This window comes from Rhamphochromis longiceps, linkage group LG23 (genome assembly GCF_057381845.1).
Source record: "Rhamphochromis longiceps isolate RC_006_pf linkage group LG23, R_longiceps_female_GT1.1, whole genome shotgun sequence".
Lineage (NCBI taxonomy): Eukaryota > Metazoa > Chordata > Actinopteri > Cichliformes > Cichlidae > Rhamphochromis > Rhamphochromis longiceps.
Window position 1 is genome coordinate 47,593,395 of NC_140578.1, and position 21,913 is coordinate 47,615,307.

General features: G+C 40.7%; 1 protein-coding gene across 1 annotated transcript in view; it reads left to right on the forward strand.

Moving 5' to 3' along the window:
• nlgn4xa (neuroligin 4 X-linked a) overlaps window positions 1–21,913 on the forward strand; it is a 134,291-nt gene that overhangs the window by 91,205 nt on the left and 21,173 nt on the right. Inside the window, exons 4-5 of the mRNA XM_085397741.1 lie at window positions 17,068–17,253; window positions 20,928–21,717. Coding sequence (XP_085253867.1) covers window positions 17,068–17,253; window positions 20,928–21,717 — 976 coding nt within the window. The remainder of the gene's footprint in view (window positions 1–17,067; window positions 17,254–20,927; window positions 21,718–21,913) is intronic.

A 21,913-nucleotide genomic window follows, 5' to 3' on the forward strand; every position in this document is an offset into this window, starting at 1 on the left:
TGGGACTGCAGAGCCTATACATGTAGAAACATTATAAAAACAAAGTTTGAGATTGAAAGATGTCCACAATGACCACATTTGGACTATAAATAGCCTTTACAAGAAGGTCCTTCTAAAAGACATCACTCCAACGTCACCTTACGCAGTGAGATTATATCAGCACTTAATTTCTACCGATTATGTCATTGATAGATCACAGGGCATTTTCTGGTCTTTACCTTTGTTTTGGCCCCCATTGCCACCAGCAGGGCGCTGTAATGGATAATCTTAACATAGTATCATTAAACTGGTAACTGGCTGCATAATAAAGTCACAGCATAACGAAACCGTGGAGCATGTGTTGCTGGACATGATGGATGACATCATTCAAGGCAACACTGTGTCGCTGTGAGACTCTTTAATGGACCTGAAGGAAAACCTACTGTGTTAGTATGTGAATTGACATACATTACATGTATTTGTACCTCCATTAATGATGACATTGGTGCTAACCTCCAAAATACTGTCAAATATGTGTAGTCTGCAGAGACAGGATGAAGCCTAGCCAACCAAAGCTAATCTGCAGCTTACGTGAAAAAAAGAGAAGTTAGTAGAGGAATATCTTTTTCAGTCATTATCATAATGCCATTGTGAGTGTGACTCATTGCTCTGCTGCCATCCAAAAATGTGCCACATGATGTGACCCTCAAATGCACCCACAGTGGCTGACGTACCTGACAGCTGTGGTCTGTTGGTTCCACTGCTGTGCTGTCAGTCAGAGGAGCTAGTGTTTAATGCCAGGGATGTCCCGTGTGGGCTTTAAAGCTTCTTCTTTCTCATTACCAGAAATTGACACGCTTTAAATGCCTTGTCTTCACCTTCCCTTGCCCCAGTGATTGTGCTCAGTTGATTTAGCCTGTTCAGCAAATTTGCATGCGACACGAGGAAGGTTTGGACATGGCTATGGCTGAGAGCTGCTGACCTCGCTAAGCTTATCTTAAATCACCGCCTTCCATTCTCTCTGATAATTAATGTTTCATGGAGAGATTACTTTCTGGACAGCATGCACAGTGTACTGCTATTACCTTCATGTTGTGAGTATTTGCTGTAGCAGCCACCTGTTTGGATGCTCAGTTTACCATTCATTTGCCACTGACTGTAAACGTGGACCGAAAGAACGTATCGTTGAATTTGATGCCCAAGAAAATGTACCGCATTAGCACCAAAATAATGTGTCCATACAATAAATAGCTCCAAGGTTCTATCAAAGACCAAGTGATGTTTTGTTGTTTTGTTTTCTTGAGCTTTTGTTGAAGCAGTGGAGAGCAGGAAGTGTCCAGTTAGCTTGTTTCTCATGAATCTCAGGTATGCGTCTCTTGCATCTAATTTCAGAATGTCACTACAAATGAATCTCCAGCTGCAGGTTACGGTCGCCTTTTTTATAGCCACCCTGAGCAAAAAACTTGAAAAGAAAAAGGAAATCTTAATATATGATGTTTTTAATAACATATGAAAGTTGGCTTACTGATGACAACATAATGCAACAAAGGGCAAAGTGAAATGGAAACAGATGGGAGGATGAACATTCATTTTGTTGTAATATAGAAAGATTTGCAGCGTGTTTGCATTCGGTTTGAATGAAGCTTGAAAATGTTGACAAGCTTGGTGAGATTTATATTATATTTATCCCAGATTGAGAAACTGAAGAGAGATGGAGCAAAATGCAATTTAAGTAAATCTTAGTGGTGTGGTTTAAGGTCAGTAAGTGACAGCTGATAAAACAGAATAATGGCAGATTGAAAAGAAACAGCCTGGGCCTCTACAGAATCAACGATCTAACATAGAGCATTCACCATCAATGCCACGAGTAGCACTAATCCATATACAGTGGGGCAAAAAAGTATTTAGTCAGCCACCGATTGTGCAAGTTCCCCCACTTAAAATGATGACAGAGGTCAGTAATTTGCACCAGAGGTACACTGCAACTGTGAGAGACAGAATGTGAAAAAAAAAATCCATGAATCCACATGGTAGGATTTGTAAAGAATTTATTCGTAAATTAGGGTGGAAAATAAGTATTTGGTCACCTCAAACAAGGAAAATCTCTGGCTCTCACAGACCTGTAACGTCTTCTGTAAGAAGCTTTTCTGTCCCCCACTCGTTACCTGTATGAATGGCACCTGTTTGAACTCATCATCTGTATAAAAGACACCTGTCCACAGCCTCAAACAGTCAGAATCCAAACTCCGCCATGGCCAAGACCAAAGAGCTTTCGAAGGACACCAGGAAAAGTATTGTAGACCTGCACCAGACTGGGAAGAGTGAATCTACAATAGGCAAGCAGCTTGGTGTGAAAAAATCAACTGTGGGAGCAATCATCAGAAAATGGAAGACATACAAGACCACTGATAATCTCCCTCGATCTGGGGCTCCACGCAAGATCTCATCCCGTGGGGTCAAAATGATCATGAGAACGGTGAGCAAAGATCCCAGAACCACACGGGGGGACCTGGTGAATGACCTGCAGAGAGCTGGGACCAAAGTAACAAAGGTCACCATCAGTAACACACTACAACGGCAGGGAATCAAATCCCGCAGTGCCAGACGTGTTCGCTGCTGAAGCCAGTGCATGTCCAGGCCCGTCTGAAGTTTGCCAGAGAGCACATGGATGATACAGCAGAGGATTGGGAGAATGTCATGTGGTCAGATGAAACCAAAGTAGAACTGTTTGGTATAAACTCAACTCGTCGTGTTTGGAGGAAGAAGAATACTGAGTTGCATCCCAAGAACACCATACCTACTGTGAAGCATGGGGGTGGAAACATCATGCTATGGGGCTGTTTTTCTGCCAAGGGGACAGGACGACTGATCCGTGTTAAGGACAGAATGAATGGGGCCATGTATCGTGAGATTTTGAGCCAAAACCTCCTTCCATCAGTGAGAACTTTGAAGATGAAACCAGGCTGGGTCTTCCAACATGACAATGATCCAAAACACACCGCCCGGGCAACAAAGGAGTGGCTCCGTAAGAAGCATTTGAAAGTCCTGGAGTGGCCTAGCCAGTCTCCAGACCTCAACCCCATAGAAAATCTGTGGCGGGAGTTGAAAGTCCGTGTTGCTCGGCGACAGCCCCAAAACATCACTGCTCTCGAGAAGATCTGCATGGAGGAATGGGCCAAAATACCAGCTACTGTGTGTGCAAACCTGGTAAAGACCTATAGTAAACGTTTGACCTCTGTTATTGCCAACAAAGGTTATGTTACAAAGTATTGAGTTGTATTTTTGTTATTGACCAAATACTTATTTTCCACCCTGATTTACCAATAAATCCTTTACAAATCCTACCATGTGAATTCATGGATTTTTTTTTTCACATTCTGTCTCTCACAGTTGAAGTGTACCTCTGGTGCAAATTACTGACCTCTGTCATCATTTTAGGTGGGGGAACTTGCACAATCGGTGGCTGACTAAATACTTTTTTGCCCCACTGTACATCACATGGACAACAAGAACACCATGTCAATAAACGCTGAAAGCACCCATAGTGAGTCAGACCTGAGCCTATTCATAACAATATCCAGGATAGTAATATTCACTGTGTGTGTGTGTGTGTGTGGGGGGGGGGGGCATGGATGCAGTACTCAGTCACCTTGTAGCTTCTTGTCTCAACTGTCATGAAAACTGTGATGATGAAAAATGTCAGGAGGTGAAATTAAACAGGATTTCAGGTGCTTCTTAGCCGGGTGTTGGAAATATGATAGTGGCTGCATGTTAACCAGCTGTTCATGCAGCCGCTGTCTGCTGCGATAATGGTCACAGCACGACGCTCACATTTATTGTTGTTCTTTGTACTACCAAAGACAAAAGGTGACACCAGTGCAGATCATTTGCTTGTTTTATATAGATTATTAATTCATTTTTTTACGTATGCATCTATATACCAACCTCAGGTATGGTCCTCAACAGGTTTTAAGAAAGAGCGGTTCTTAGATTCATATTATCCTTGTTTGAGGTGATCTTTGGAAGGCACTCTCTTTTCAAATACAGTTTAAAATGCCCTCTATGGTCACGTGTAACCAAAAACTCTCCACTGCATTTCATAAAAGGCTTCATCAGGAAATATGGGTTGGAAAGAGTCGTCAGAGAGTTTTAATAGAAACAAGCTATTATTTTCTTTGGTCCTGGTGTTAGACAGCTGTGCTATATGTCATGATACATCAACTGGTGAAGTTTAAATGAGGTAAGATTTGCAATGTTGCTAATGGCTTTACATATTGACATGTTTGTTGCAACATATATTATGTCTGACGTATGTCTGAGATTGTGGCTGTTTATTCACATCCTGTTGGTAATTCTAGTTTGTTTTTTAACTTAAATGTAACTTATACATTTAAGTTTCAATGAGATAAAGAAATACTTGTCATTTCCAGTATGAGTGTAAGTGAATGTTATTAAATTAAACACAGTGACTCATACGCTCTGTGGCCTGTGAACAGTTTGTGCCCAAAGCTTCAGCACTTGGCATTCTGCCGGGTCACCGTCTGTCCACAGAGCTGCAGTGCCAGTTTCACTTTCATATGTGTCACTCACTCTGTATGTCATCTGATGCTATTTTCTAGTAAAAATCCATTTTTTATCTCACCTCAGATTTTCTATGTGGATGAAGTAAGTTTGCATTAGCGTGCATTAGTGTAACTTGCTCCAAGACCTTGGTTTCCCTACACCAATATTGATAATGTCAATTAGCAACTTGGTTTCCAAAATGACTCATCACCAGAATAAATTATGGACTTATTTTACTAACAAAATACCAAAAATGTTCATGTCATGTTGTTCTGATCCTATTTCCCTTTGGCATCAAAATAAAACACATTTCAAAATCAGGAATTTATGTTAATTCTTTTTCCAAGCACTGCAGGCACTGGTCATAAAAAGTGTGACAGAGACTCAGGGTTCTTCCCTTTTGTCTTCTGCGAGACGAGCAGCTCAGAAGAGGATTTTGATTCACGTCATACTTCCACTGAATGCCCAGGGGATTCTCCTTTCCTGTTGGCTGATTATCATCAACTCAGAACAAGGGGATAAACCTCTCTCCACCAAAATAAGAACAAAATCAGATTGGCTCAGAGCAGGTTAGTTAGGTACAGTTTAAGTGATTTGATAAGATAAGATAAGATAAGATAAGATAAGATAACCTTTATTAGTCCCACACGTGGGAAATTTGTTTTGTCACAGCAGGAAGTGGACAGTGCAAAAGTTATGAGGCAAAAATTAGAATACAATAAGAATAAATACAGTACACAACTGTACAGAATAGAATAAAATAAAATAAATATACAATAAGATAAAAATAGAATACAAATACAAATACTATATACAACTGAGTAAAAATACAACGATGACAGAAAGGATTATTGCACTTAGTGTTATTGCATATGTATGGATGTGTGTGCTTGATCAGTTAAAGTCTTTATTATGGAGTCTGACAGCAGTGGGGAGGAAAGACCTGCGAAATCTCTCCGTCCCACACCGTGGGTGCCGCAGTCTCCCACTGAAGGAGCTGCTCAGTGCTGTCACAGTCTGCTGCATGGGGTGGGAGATGTTGTCCATCAGGGATGACAGCTTAGCCGCCGTTCTCCTGTCACTCACCACCTCCACTGGGTCCAGAGGGCATCCTAGAACAGAGCTGGCCCTTCGGATCACCCTGTTCAGTCTCTTCCTGTCCCCAGCAGAGATGCTGCCGCCCCAGCAGACCACGCCATAAAAGATAGCAGAAGCCACCACAGAGTCATAGAAGGTCTTCAGGAGTGGGCCCTCCACCCCAAACGACCTGAGTCTCCGCAGCAGGTACAGCCTGCTCTGCCCTTTCCTGTAGAGGGCGTCTGAGTTATGAGTCCAGTCCAGTCTATTGTTCAGATGAACACCAAGGTACCTGTAGCTGTCCACAGCCTCAATGTCCATACCTTGGATGTTCAGTGGTTGCAGTGGAGAATGCTTGTGCCTGCGGAAGTCTACCACCAGTTCCTTGGTTTTACTGGCGTTGATCTGGAGGTAGTTCAGCTGGCACCAGTCCACAAAGTCTTGGGTCAGACCTCTGTACTCCTTGTCGTCCCCATCAGTGATGAGGCCGACTATTGCAGAGTCATCAGAGAACTTCTGCAGGAAGCACTGGGTGGAATTGTGGGAGAAGTCTGCAGTGTAGATGGTGAAGAGGAACGGAGCCAGAACCGTTCCCTGTGGGGCCCCCGTACTGCAGACGACCCTGTCCGACACACAGCCCTGAGTCCTCACATACTGTGGTCGGTCGGTGAGGTAGTCCAGGATCCAGGTAGTGAGGTGATGGTCCACTCCAGAGTTCTCCAGCTTGTCCTTTAGAACCGAGGGAAGAATGGTGTTGAAGGCACTGGAGAAATCAAAGAACATGATTCTCTTTTTTTTTTACTTTGATTTTTATTAGGTTATTTTGACATTGTGGACATACAGTAAAGAAAATAACAAACAGACATACATATAAACAAACATAGAGTCTGGAGTTTACATATCTTTCTCCATTTATCACATTGCAGAAAAAAAAAAAAAGAAAACCTATTATGTTATTTCATTTGTGTCACTTCTGAATGTTTTCCACTTCCTCCATAGTCTGTCGTATTTACCTCCCATCAGTCTAATGTTGAGTGTTATTTTTTCCATCTCTGAGATATCCTCTACAATACTGATCCAATCCCGCTGGGTGGGAGGATCTGGATGTAACCACTTCTTTGTAATTGCTTTTTTTGTTGCGGCCAGAATTATTTTGACTAAATACACGTCCTCTTTTTGTATGTATTCTTTTATGTTTCCTAGATACATCACTTGGCAAGTATTTGGGAATGTATAACTCAAAATATTATCCATATTCATTTTTAAGTCTTCCCAATACTTTTTAATTTTAATGCATTTCCAGAATACATGAGAATGATCCGCTTCCATTTCTCCACACAATCTCCAACAATTTTGTAAACTTGAGGTCAGTTTGCTTTTTATTTTGGGTGTAATGAAAAAACGTGTCAAATTTTTCCAACAAAATTCCCTCCACAACGGCGAATTAGTTGTACTGTGTTGCAATTCACACATATTGAGCCATTCTTTCTCTGTTATTTTTATGGTCAGTTCAACTTCCCATTTCTTTTTAATATAGAGTGTTGAATCTTTTCTATTTTCTTCTAATGACCTATAGAAGGTGGAAATAGTTTTAAATTGTTTATGTTCATAGCAATCTTTTACTTTTCCGACAACCCCCAGTGGTTTCCCAAGCCAGTCAGATTTTATTTGTTTTGCATAGTAATCCCTAACTTGCAAATATCTAAAGAAATCTCTATTTTCCAATTTGTATTTGTTTTTTAGTTGTTGGAAACTCATTAGTCCTCCGTTTTTCATAAGGGTACAAACTGCTGTAATCCCTTTTAGTTCCCACTGTTTGAATGTTTGGTCCAATTGTCCTGCCTTGAAATTTTTATCATGTCTAAACCATCTGAGTATAAATAATTGTTCTTTTAACTGGCATTTTTCTATTACTGTGTGCCATATGTCTAATGTAAATTTCACAATTTGATTCATTCCACTTTTATTCTTTGTCATTAAATGTTTGTCAGAGATAAAAATCTGAATGTTGTTTCCCTCGATTTCTTTCTCAATTTCCTTCCATCTTGCCTCATATTCTGGTCTACACCAACCAGCAAGTGGTCTGAGTTGGGCTGCATAGAAGTATTCCCTTAGGTTCGGCAAGGCCATCCCTCCCTTGCGCTTCGGGAGTTGCAGTGTTGTTAGTCTTATTCTGGGCTTCTTCCCACCCCAAATAAACCTTGATATCATCTTGTCCCATATTTTGAATTTTTTTTGAGATATAGGAAGTGGGAGTGACTGAAACATGTATAACAGTCTTGGGAGAACATTCATCTTTATTATTTGGATTCTTGAGTAGAAGTTTGTAGGTGTTGCCGACCACCGTTCTAGATCTTTTCTAATATTGCCCTCCACCTGATTATAGTTTATGTCCGCCATATCTGATAATGATTTTGTCAAGGTTACGCCCAAATATTTCATGTTGTTCGAGTGCCAATTTAATTTGTATTCGTCTCTGATCTTTTGGGAGGGTATATAATTGAATGATAGAATTTGTGTTTTGGATACATTAATTTTATAGCCTGATAAGTATTCAAAGGTATGGAATAGTTGCATCAAAATTGGGAAGCACTTGTCAGGGTTTCGTAGAAAAATAATAACGTCATCAGCAAACAATCCAATAAGGTGTTTTTGTCCAGCAAGGGATACCCCCTCCAACTTTGAATGTTGTCGCACTGCTTGTGCTAGTGGCTCAACATATAAAGCAAAAAGAATTGGTGACAAGACACAGCCCTGTTTTGTACCTCTATATAGCCGAATTCTATCTGTCAGACTACCATTCACCTTGATTCTAGCTGTAGGTTGATTATAGATTGTCCTTATACATTGTATTGAGCTGTCCTTAAACCCGAATTTTTCCAATACTCCAAATAGGAAGAGCCAGCTTACGCTATCAAATGCCTTTTCTTGATCTAAGCTAATTAACACAGTACTGATATTCGTTTTTTCTGCATTGTCAATAATGTGAAGGACTCTCCTTATATTGTCCTGTGCCTGACGTCCCTTGATGAATCCAGTTTGATCCACTTCTATCAGATCTGGTACAAATTTTTGGAGTCTTTTGCTAATGATCGAAGCGTACAATTTATAGTCGTTATTTAGGAGGGAAATGGGTCTATAATTCTTGCAGTATTCTTTGTTTTTTCCTTCTTTGGGTAAGATTGTTATAATAGCTTCTCCCCATGATGGTGGAGCTATTCCCTGATTCAGAGTCCAGTTGAAGCAAGATAGAAGAAGTGGCTTGAGTTCTTCTTTGAAAACTTTGTAAAATTCAGCCTGAAAGCCATCGCTTCCTGGGGCTTTATTTGTTTTTTGTTCGGCAATAACTGTATCTAGTTCCTTATCTGTAATCTGTGAAATCAGTAACTTGTTTTGGGTATCTCCTATGGAGGGCAGATCCAGCGGGTCAAGAAAATTTTTTATTGTCTCAAGGTCTGCGGCTGCCGGTTGTGAATACAGTCTCGTGTAATATTTTTTAAATTCATTTTCTATCTCATTAGGCATATAGTGTAATTTGTTACTATCCAAATTTCTTACTTTATCAATAATCCTTGATCTCTGCTTTTTACGCAGTCTACTGGCAAGTATTTTAGTTGCTTTGGGCCCTGATTCGTAATAGGTTTGTTGCATATACCTAGCCTTTTTTTCTACTTCTTCTTTTAGTAATTCATCAATTTGGTTTCTGATGTCTGATATTTCTTCTAGAATTTCAGGATTTTTAAGTAGTTTATGTTCCCTCTCCAGATGTTTAAGTTTTTCTATCAAATTTTTATATAGGGCCAGTCGCGCTTTTTTTTGTGCTGCTGTTAGGGCTATGAGTTTTCCCCTTAAGACTGCCTTTAATGCATCCCAAAGTATAGTTGGGCTCACATCTCCGGTATCATTGTCTTCTATATACATTTTTATATCTTCTTTAATTTTCTTAACATGTTCATCCCTATTTAAAATACCCAAATTAAGTCTCCATGCTGTATGTATTTTCCTATTATCGAGACTGATTTCTAGACTAATCAAACTATGGTCTGAGACATCTGCCACACCTATTTTACAATCTGTAACATTATGAAGTTCTTCAATATTAATTAGAAAATAATCAATTCTCGAATATGTGGCATGAGGTGCAGAGTAGTGGGTGTAGTCCCTGGTTTGAGGATTACGTGTTCTCCATACATCAATCAGTCCCACCTCTTGTAATATTGTATTCATAAAATTAGACAAACGATGTTTACATGTTGCAGCGCTGGTAGTGTCAATATCCCGATTTAGCACAACATTGTAATCCCCTGCACATATCACCAGACCTTCAGATTCTTGTGTCACTAAATTGAATAAATCTTTGTAATCACTTTTCTTACTTCCTGGTGGGGCGTAGATATTAACCAGGGTAACTAGTTTATTTTCCAATTTCCCTTTAATTAGTAAGTATCTACCCTCTTTATCAGACACTTCTTTGTGGCATTCAAATTGTACAGAGTTTGCTATTAAAATAGCTACTCCTCTTTTCTGACTTTATCTGTAGGAATTGTAATAGGTGTTTTTATAACCAAATCTTTTCAATTTTTCATGTTCCTGTTGGGGCAGGTGAGTCTCCTGCAAGAATATTACCTGTGCCTTTTCTTTTTTGAGTTTTGTTACCACTTTACTTCTTTTGATTGGGTTATTCAGACCATTCACATTCAGTGACACCAGTTTTATATTATTAAAAGGCATGTAATCCACGCGATTGTAGATCGTAATTCTCCAGACAACAAAAAATTGTGGCCTTGACATTTGGCCAACCACCATATACCATTACAACAGTGCAAAATAAAAAACAAAAACCAAAAAAAAAACAAAAAAACAAACAAACCCTATAACACCCGACTTCCACGTTGGGGTGAACGCTTCCCACCCCGAATTCCCGTTGGCAGGCTGAGGAGAAAGTCTCTTCACAGAGGGCCCCTCCTTGGCGGTGATACATAATGTTTCACACATCCAAAAGTCCAACGATCTCTGGCAGCGATATTTAAAGTCACAGCGAAGTCTACTTTGTATTAAACTATTCAGTAGGTGCTCTTTTTTGATCGTTGTTCTCACACTTAGGAATAGATTGTCACTCTCGGAAGAGGAAGGAGAAGAGAAAAAAAAAAAAAAAAGGGAAAAAGGGGGAAAGGGGGAAACCCCGGGTAGAGAATAATTGAGGACTCACAGTTCTAAAGTTAAGTAATCCCGTGGGAAAAATAATCGATACCTTGAGTGTAGAGCTGGGCGATAGAACGATAACGATATGTATCGCGATATAACTTTTACTCGATAGAGAAATTAAGCTATCGCGATAGACCTCGCCGCTCTTGTCCTCTTAAAATAAAAAAAAAATAAAAAAAATAAAAGTTTAGCCAATCCAAACTAAGTAGCGCAGAGCCGAACCAATCACAGCCGCAGCGTCACGTCGCGTGACTTGTTACGTACAGCACAAGTGCCAAGCCGCATGTGTGTTTGTTTGGGAAGCAGCCAGCGGGTAATGGAGGAAATGAGTGTGCCGACTAGAAAAATCAACCGAGCGTGACCGAAGAGAAAACAGATGATGGTTTCAATGCCGGAGAGATTGTCGAACGGAAGAGCCATAGGAGTTCCGTTGTGTGAAGGTATTTCGGCTATTTCAAGTCTGACAAAAAACAGAGTAGCGTGCACTGGAAATACAATAAACTGGTGCATGCGTCACACTGTGCGCCACGTTATTGTTTCGGTGAAAAGAATTTCTACAATACTGTTACTGTTAATTCTACTCTCTGCAGTGTTTAAATGCTTACATATACACACAGTTATTGTCCGTCCACACATACGACTCGGTTCTGCTTCTATGCCCCAGCTTTGTTTACTTTTTCCCACCGAGGCTTCTAGACTTCTGATTGGCCAACATTTCGGTACGGTTAGGAATCTAGCGCCACCTGCTGCTTTGGCATGTTCATAGCAGCGTTTTCCTTCATTTCTGCCTTTATGTGTGGACGGGATTATTTTTTAAAACGAAAACGGAAAATCTCCGTTTTCAAAAATACCCGTGTACGTGTGGACGTAGCCTCAGTCTCTGACTGGAAGCGCTAATTCGTCATTCGGCTTTTGTCAGACTAAAGTAACTGTTAAAACTGTTTGAAAAGCTCAGCTATACAACAAGGAGAGATTGAGAATTTCCTTTTAGTTCTCAGTTTACTTGATATTGACAAAAGTTAGTCAGTTTTGTCTGTTCTTCTGTAAAACAAACTAAGATTTATTTTTAGAATTAATATTTTGTTTCTAAGTGGAATTGACAATTTAGTCTGTTTTGTTTGTTCTATTTTGAAACTTAAACGCTTTAGCGGCTGCCTTTTGTGTAGTTTGCAATATTTGCCTTTATTTATCTGAAAAAGTCTCATGTTCCTTAAGTACATCTACCCTGTTGAACTTATTATAGGAAATAAATATTTAAATCAAAACAAGCTGCTGATTATTTCACATTTTACTTGTGAGCAACGGCACATTTAAATCTTACAAATATAGTTATTTGGCTTATATCGTGATAGATATCGTTATCGCCTGAAATGAAAAAAACATATCGTGATATGAAAAAATCTCATATCGCCCAGCTCTACTTGAGTGACATAGATGAGGTCTTCATGTCTTGAGAGCAGCTTGTATTATCCTCTTACTGCGCCGATTCACTGCCACACTGTTGCTCGTAAAAGATGCTCCATCTCCGGTCCCAAATCCGTTGAATCTGCTCCTGGCAGCTGCACAGTGTATCCTCTCTTTCTCAGCTCAAGCGCAGCCTCCCTTGCGCTGCCGTAGGTTCGTACACCCGTATCCCAATGGATACGAATTTTGTCCAGCGGTGTTTGGAATCTGACGCCTTTTTCTTTCAATGCCCTTTTGATGTTCCCATATTCCCGACGTTTCTGGGCCACCTCTGTGGCATAATCATGGTCAAATAATATATGCTGACCTTCATACTCCACTTTGCCAGCCCAGGCTCTTTTCAAGATGTCCTCCTTACATATATATTCCTGAAAATTTATTATTATTGACCTGGGCGGCGCATTCTGACCCGGTTTTCCCGTCAACGCTCTATGGGCTCGTTGTATCCGTAGTCTCATATCCTGTGGCAATGAAAGAGCTTTTTTCAATAAATCTTCCACGAACTGTGGCATCGATTCACCTTCTACTCCTTCCGGGACTCCGTAAAGTCGAATATTATTCCTCCTGGATCGTCCTTCCAAATCCGTCATCTTTCTTTGTATAGATTTGTAGTTTTCCATAACTTTGATTAAAGCATCTTTCATGGCTGCGTTTAATTTCTCCGCTTCCGCTATTCGTGTCTCTGCTTCTGTCAATTTACGCTCAAGTGTGTTGGCTTTTTCAGTATTTGCAGAGATGCTTTGATAGACTTCTGTTTTCAATAATGCCAACTCAACTCTCATGTCTTGTTTCAACTCTTCTCTAATTTTTAGCATATCTTGTTTACTTTCAGCGCGAAATGATTGCAGCTCCATCTTGATGTCTTTTAACATTTCGCTAACACTCTCGGAGTCCCGCCGTTGATCAGAGTTATCCATTTCTTTATATTCTTGGTATGCTGCTCGCTTTTTGTGACTTCTCGTCTTCTTACCCCCACTCATCCCAGTCAAGAATCACGAATAATTGTGTATCTTCTTGAATTTGGGGGGTTAATTAGAAAAGTTTGCTGCCAGACTCCCAACTACACGTCCATCTTGGTTTCTCCTTCCGGAAGTCAAAGAACATGATTCTCACAGTGCTTCCAGCGGTCTCCAGGTGAGCGAGGGAACAATGTAGGAGGTGAATGACGGCATCATCCGCTCCAATGCCAGGCTGGTAGGCAAACTGAAGTGGGTCCAGTGATGAGCTTATTAGGCGCCGAAGCTGAGCCAGGACCAACCGCTCCAGGGTCTTCATCAGGTGGGATGTCAGAGCCACCGGCCTGTAGCTGTTGAGGTCCTTTTTGGTTTAGGATTCCTACTACTTCATTTGCTTTGCTCCTGCTAAATTGCTTGAATAAAATTCTAAATTGTGGACATTCACTTTTAACCTTTTATGGAGCAGTAAAGGTAAAAGTCTGAGGATTATTCTTTATTTGTGCAAATAGCTCTTACAGGTTTCCCCTGGTGGCTGTAGTTCAGGTGGTAGAGCCTACCAGTCGATCCTTGTCTGCTCCAGTCTGTATGCCAAATATCTTTGGCCAAGATACTAACCCCACGTTGTCTGAATGTCTGTGGGATGGAAGCACTTACGTAGAGCATAGAATAAAGTTAGGGTTGTGTAAAGCACTATGGGTGCTCAGAAGAGCACTGTACAAAAACCCGTCCATTACCTAGTGGCACTAAATGAATCTTTCCTTGGCGCCTGCTGTCCAGGCTACTAAAATCATTCCAGAAATGACAAGTGCCACAATCAGTAGGGGAACTACCTTTAACAGGTGAGACTGATGAATTGTAGGACTACTAATGAGGACTGGGTGAGACTCAGATACAAGGAAAATGTGTTAATGAACCACATTTTTCAGCTTTTGATATTTTTCTTTAAAAAACAAACAAACTTTGAGTCCCTTTTGTCTATTTGAAATTAGCGTCATCATTAAAATGAAACACCAGCTTGTTTAACTCTACGTTATGCAGTGCTACACGTAACGTGCTAATTTACCCCAAAAAGTTTTGTCTAAACGATGTTTCAAATTGACATGTAGATTTATTTTTTTCTTTAAGCCTGTGCTTCTAAAATGTTGTCAATGCTGCATCTCTAGGCTGTAGGCTTAGTTATGCATGCAGTCTATTTTGAGGACATAGTGCTTTGAAATGAAGCACTGACTAATCTTCACACATCCTGAAGACTGCCTGATAGGCGTGCCTCTCTCTTTGGCTTCTTTGTGGTGAGATATGTGAGGGGAGAGAGAAACGGGGAAAAGAACAGGAATGAAAGACTGAAGGGAGAAGGGAAAAAGGAAGGGGAGCAGTGCCAGGACCCGTGGTCATCCTACAGGGTGTACGAGGCTGCCAGAGCCCTTGTAATCTCCCCTTACCCTGCCCTCCATCCCATCTCTCTCATCCTTTCCACTTCACCATGACAAACAGGATCGGCTCTCTATGAAAAAGCCAAAGGCTACCTCTTGTCTTTCTTTCCCCTTTCTTACCCAGCCGCCCTCATCCCATTTGTCATTTACCCTGCCTCACTCTTGGTTAACTCACAGGGACTGGCTGTTGCTGCCCGGCTGTTGCTGCCCGGCTTGGCTGCCGAGCTCCCAGGCCTGGCAAGAACGCTCCACCAGTTCCCCCAGTGTCAGCATTTAGAAACCCTCTTAATGGGTTTAGGCACATTTGCTAATTTGTCAACAAGTTTTGGATGTGGAAGCTTCTGCCAAGCTGCTCGGTCTGGCACTTGACTGAAATGGATGTCTGCTGGCCAACCGTTTGTGTAGGCATGGGCAAAATCAAATTCAAAGCACTTTCAGTACTTGACAGTGAGTGGCTTGTAAACGATAACAATTATTTTTTTATCATTCTGCAAATTAATAGAGATGAATTCAGATATTATTCAGATAATACTTTAATGCTAGAATGATAATGAATTGAATAAAATTGAAATTTGGAGTAAGAAATGGCACATTTCCATGCCAAGGCATGTTTGTGGTTCTTCAAATCAATTTGGTCATCACATAAAGTCATTCCATGACATCTATTGTGCTGTATCACTGGCCATTTGATTGATTTATACCTGTTTACGAGGTACAATGACATGGCAGTGGGAAAAAAGGTGATTTAAGGCAGCGGTCCCCAACCCTTTTTTATCATGGACCAGTTTCACGTTGGACAAACTGTCTGTGTGTGTGTTTGGGTGATGTAATACAAATATAATGATCCTTGAAATTTTCTTTTAAATGCAGCTTTCTTTTTGTTGGCGCTCTCCGATTCTTCTGGTGTCACATCTTTGGCTTTCTCTCCATTTTCAAAGACGCTCTCCAGTGATTTTTTTGTCTTTGTGTCATTTTTGCAAGGACTTAATGATGCATTGAACGAAGAAAAAAAACCTCTGCACTCTGTGATGTTTGCGTTATGTAAGTTTCCAGGTGGAGGCCGACCATTGGTGGAAGATGGAATGAGGCCGGCTACAAATTGGGACCTGACTGGGCCGGCAGCCTCTCCTACTTCCTGTTTGTAGCGAGCCGTGCGTTCGGCCCTGTGTTCTGTGTGACTGAGTTTCCTGAGATGAGAAGAGCTAGGCTGCAGTGGAAATAGTTTAGAAAGACCTCTATCTGGACATGGTAGCTGTAGGGGTGGGAAGCCGCTTCTTTTTAGAACCTTTTTCTCGTGTTTCGGTTAGGGAGACAGGTAAGAGGCTTGTATTTTCTTTTAGGGTTTTCTCACTGTAGGGAAGTTAGTTCTGTTTCATTTCTAGTGTGTTTTGTTTGTTGTTTTGTCCATGCCCACCCTGATGCTCGCTACCTGTTGAATTAATAAAACAAATAGTGGCTGTGTGTTTTACTTCTTTGCTTTCTTTTTCTTGTTTTCCTTGTGTTGCACTCCGGCTCCCCCTAGGCCGGTGCAACAGGGATATTTTCTTGACACACTTTAGAACCAGCAGGGTTGTCAAAACACAACAACCTACCTCAGTATCGTTGTTGACCATGTCCATCCACTTATCACCAGTGCCCCCATCTTCTAATCACTGTTTCCAGCTGGAGATTTGTTATTGTGTATTTGTCGCATAGCTCAAATCACCTCACTGTTATGTGACGGCTGTGTGCAGATCAGGCCTAACGAAACAGGGGAAGCAAAACCAGATACATAACATCAGACCTGGACCTTCAAAATAAAACAGGAAACACAGACTGAAAATAATAACACAGAGCTGGAATTTAGCACAAGTTCCCTTTGAAACTTTAATATATAAGATTCCTATTTTTAAAAAAGTCACCAGCAGGAGGTAGCATTTACCAGACAGTTTCGTGCACATACACTCTGTGCATAACAGTTTAGAGGCACATTTAAAGGAAATTTGTGGGCTTTTGGTTGGTTCTTTTGCTTTGTGCTTGTAGAAACGAGGATGATAGGTAGTATTTTAAGTTTAATAGATAGTAGGTACTTCTTCAAGTATATTCTACAGCATTGTACACACTAGTACCTCTAGATGGTTTCAGAAGATTTTAAAAAGAAGCTAAGTGCAGCTTTGAAATAATTATACAGAGAAGCACAATCTTCTGTTTTCATAATATACTCAAGGTCACATTGATTCAGATGAGAAATATAACACTATTTCACCAGTTTAACTTGCCTCCAGATTAAAAAAAGTGTACTAGGCATTTCAGAGATTAAAAAATTACTTGTAATTTGAATACTCCCATTAAATCAGTGCCTTTTGGAAGTAAAGAATAGATCTCTTTTCTCTTGTGTGTTTTCACCAATACAGGGTTTCTAAGCACAGGAGACCAGGCAGCCAAGGGCAACTATGGACTGCTGGATCAAATTCAGGCTCTCAGGTGGATCAAAGAAAACATCCAGGCCTTCAAAGGAGACCCAAAGCGAGTGACCATTTTTGGCTCTGGTGCAGGAGCATCGTGTGTCAGCCTGCTAACCCTCTCACATTACTCAGAAGGTACATGTTCTTTTTCACGGATCAAGGCACAACCACAGTAATATATGGTCAAAAGCAGGGGTCTTGTCATCAGTTTATAATTCCTGCTGTTATTTTGATATAGTGTGGATTTCACATCAAAAACAAACCCACAGTGAATCGTGAAGCGTGGAAGTTTTTTTTTAAAGCAGACCTGAAATGATAACACATTTCATAGTAGAGGAAACAATGTAGCAAAAAGACATCTGCTTTCTCTTGTTTAGTTAAAATTAAAATTAACTCCTACAGTATTAAATAGATTCATGCAGTTATTTAGACCTATCCTTCACTTACCCTTGATATTAAGGATGCAAACAAGTAGCTCCTGCATCTGTTTCCTCTTGCTTTGCATTTACATACATCTGTGGCAAGGGGCATGTGCAATAGTTAACAATGGCAACACTATTTTGAGGTATTTATTTGTCCTTGAGTGGATATATGTATACCTAGGTAATCAGATTTTTCTCAAACATAGACTGGATTCGTTCATATTCAGTTCTAGCAAATCAAACACTTAATTGACTTAATTGTGCACAGCAACTAGAGGTCGATGGGCAATTTTTGTAAACAAAGAAACAAAACCACAGAAAAGAGAACATAACCTCAATATAAACCTAAGCTCTGCTCAGCTGGAGGAAGCGCTTCAGTTTGTATATCCATCGCCCCGCCTGTTCACCGTGTGTACTTTGTAGCTTTTTCAAACAAAAAATATTCCTGTATGAAAATGGAGTGTTTGCTCTTTGTCTCTTAGATTATTTCTAATACAGAGAACACTTCATACGTATGACAAACATGCACGTTCCTTGGGTTGTTTATCATATTTGATACTGAAATGCAGTCTGTAGTCATTTACACTGGAGCATGAGGTATGAATGAGAAAAAGACTGTATTTACATCTTTGTTTACAGACAATAATATGGAAAATTTTAATTAAAAAACACAAAAGATAATTCTTCTAGTAAAAACAAACAAACAAGCAAAAAACAGGATTTGGAAGATTTGGAAAATGTTCTCGCAGTTCCCCTTCAGCTGTCCTCTCTTTGTGATATGAAAACTTTGTGAAAAACAAAACTCTGCACAAAATGTATATTTTTATCTTGCTGGTAAAAGTCTCTTGGTCGCTTTACCAAATATGCGAGGGAAGATTTTTATTTCCTTATGTCATGGCTATTTTGGCGTTTCATTTTCCTTATCTTGTACTTGGAGAAACATGAATGGCTTGATAGACACATATAAAATCCCTTGTGTTCAATTGCTGCAGCAGTCATGGTGCCCATACACCCTTGTAGGCAACCTTCATTTCATCAGACTTCACAAAGGAAGGTATTGTCACTTGTTGCCTCAGTTGGATCTCTGTTGTAAAGCTGCCATAAAGATTTATGTAGCTTCAACATTTGCATTAGCAGCACACCAGAAGCTGATAACACTCTCACTCTTTCAGTGTGTTTAGTTTTAGAGTGAACATCTAACTAACAGTGACAGTGGTGAAAGCTTGTACACGACTAACCAGGCTTTATGGGAAACATCTGCTCTGTCCGAATAACATACTTTTAACTGAGCCCGGCTGAGTCACCACTGTGTTTGCATGAATATAAATAGAACCCATGGCTTCAGTGTTCCTACCGCACTGTGGCCCACTTACTGACTGGCAGCTCGAGAAGTCATGCTAACAATGTTCCAGAATGTGGAACCAGCCTGAAGTATAGTAACAGCAAATATCTTCTATATGCCAGTTTATCATTCATTCATTCGTTAGAGACAGAAAGACGTAAATTAAATATTATGAATTATTCTATTATTTGCTATGAAATGTGTGCTGGAAATAATGGAGACATGGCTTCTTAGAATTCTGTTATACTGGTCTGCATGCCCAGTGTTATTTGAGAAGTCTTACCCACATCACATCATCATGTACTAATGTGTAGTCATGACCTCTTTGGCAACACATTTTATCACACTTTGTACCCACTTAGTACATGTTGTTATTTTTATTTTTTACATGTAGGGTAGATGGATAGAAATGTTTTCTGTAAGTGTTGAAGTGTTGGAGGACTGGCTAACCGAAAAGAAACTAATACATGAGCAGATCTGGCAGCACAAATGAATCAGCTACTAATGGAGGAGATGCCTCCATAATGGCTAACTGAAGGCCGGACAGTCCTGATCCTCAAGGATCCCCAGACTGGTCCCATCCAACTACCAGCCATTACCCTGCCTCAGCTTAACATGGATGCTCCTGAAAGGCATCATAGCGGCTAAGATGAACAGGCTCAATACATCAGCAGGCCCCAGAAAGGAACTGGCAGAAACACCAGAGGGGCAAAACACCAACTCCGTGTAGATAGAGCAGTCTCTCGAGTCTGTAAGACCAGACTAACCGACCTGTGCACCGCCTGTATTGACTATAAGAAAAGCTGCAACACTGCATCAGACATGGATCCAGAAATGCCTAAAACAGTACAAATGCAACAAGATCCAAATCGCATATGTCAGGAATTTTATGGGTATATAGCAAACGCCATTAAGTGTGGGATTTCCCAAGTATTAACCTGTCCACGGCTGTTCTGCATAGGCCTGAACACTCTCAGCCAGATCGTTAATAAGACTGGCTACAGATATTACATACTACTGGCATGCTACAAGCTGTATGCCAGGAGTGAACAAGACATCAGTTCACTGATCCACACGACTCGGAACTCCAGCAAAGACATTGGAACGTCATTCGGACAAAGAGGGAAGGTAGTCAGAACTGAGGGGATTGCACTACCAGAAGGCAACATTGGAGATATTGAAAACAGCTACAAGTACCTTGGAATCCCACAGGCAAATGGGAATGATGAAGAGCCCACTAGGAAAGCCGTAAACACTTAATTCCTTCAGAGAGTAAACAAGTCCTGAGGAGTGAGCTGAATGGGAATAACAAGATCTGGGCAATCAATGCTTACACCCTGCTGGGATCATAAGTCCTGCACCCTGAGACCGTAAGCTGAGCGGAAGGTGGCCAAGGACTAGTGAGTGTCAGGATAAAACAACAAAGACCCATGAGTACATCAGGAAGATGACCAAAACTCGTCATTTGCTTAGTGAATACCTCAAGCAGCAAAACCCAAGAAAGAAGAGGAGCCGTAGAGGGTTAATTACTATAGTCTTACAATAGAATAATGTACATCAAATTGCTTGAGAATTAGTTCTCCCAGATCATAACTGTGCTTGTCTTGCTTGGTATAGTGTTAACAAACAAATGGCAAAACATTTGCTTTATCAAGGTGAAAGGTTGCCTAAGAGAGTTGAGGCTTTGTTAAAGGTGGTCATACCAAATACTGACTTTCTAGCTTGTTTGAACTTGAAAACTCAGTTTTTGTTTCATATGTTGTATTTCCATGTTCAATAAACTGCTGCACCAGTTTTTAACAATGTGTGACAATGAATCTGAAAATAACTTTCACAGAATTTTTCAGCGATTCTGAATTCAATTAAATGGTAAAAGGGCATGTACTCAGTAATCACTGTAACCAGACAAACAGTTAAATAGATTGGAGTGCCATCAAAATCTGTTTTGAAAGAGAAAAGTACTGCCGATTTTGCAATACCAATTTAAACCATAAAGCATGAATACAGTGAAGTGTGTATATTACTAACACGAATTCCAATCTCAGATCTGTTCCAGAAAGCCATCATCCAGAGCGGCACTGCTCTGTCCAGCTGGGCAGTCAACTACCAGCCTGCCAAATATACAAGAGCCCTGGCTGAGAAGGTGGGCTGCAACATGCTGGACACCATCGACCTGGTGGAGTGTCTGCAGAAGAAGAACTACAAGGAACTAATTGAGCAGTACATCACACCCGCTAAGTACCACATTGCCTTCGGGCCAGTGATCGATGGTGATGTGATCCCCGATGACCCCCAGATTCTCATGGAGCAAGGGGAGTTCCTGAACTATGACATTATGCTGGGGGTCAATCAGGGTGAGGGGTTCAAATTTGTTGATGGCATTGTGGACAGTGAGGATGGCGTGTCTGCCAATGATTTTGACTTTGCTGTTTCTGACTTTGTTGACCATCTGTATGGCTACCCTGAGGGCAAAGACACTCTCCGTGAAACCATCAAATTCATGTACACTGACTGGGCTGACAAGGAGAACCCAGAAACTCGCCGCAAAACCCTGGTGGCTCTGTTTACTGACCATCAGTGGGTGGCACCAGCTGTGGCCACAGCTGACCTCCATGCTCAGTATGGTTCGCCCACATATTTCTATGCTTTCTATCACCACTGTCAGAGTGACATGAAGCCCAGCTGGGCTGACTCAGCTCATGGAGATGAAGTCCCATACGTATTTGGAATCCCCATGATCGGCCCAACGGATCTCTTCAACTGCAATTTCTCCAAGAATGACGTGATGTTAAGTGCTGTTGTCATGACCTACTGGACGAACTTTGCTAAAACAGGGTAAGTGCTTCTTTTCCTTCACTGCTCTTTCTATTTAATGCCTCTATAGAATCAGTAGTATCAAACTCTTCTGAATACGTGTAAAATAACACAAGACAAACAGACAAATAATTAAAGAAGCCAAAAACATCAGATTCAGTAAAAGGATTAGATGTTATAGTCCCTGATATTGCATTGCTTTTCACTCGCTGGGCCC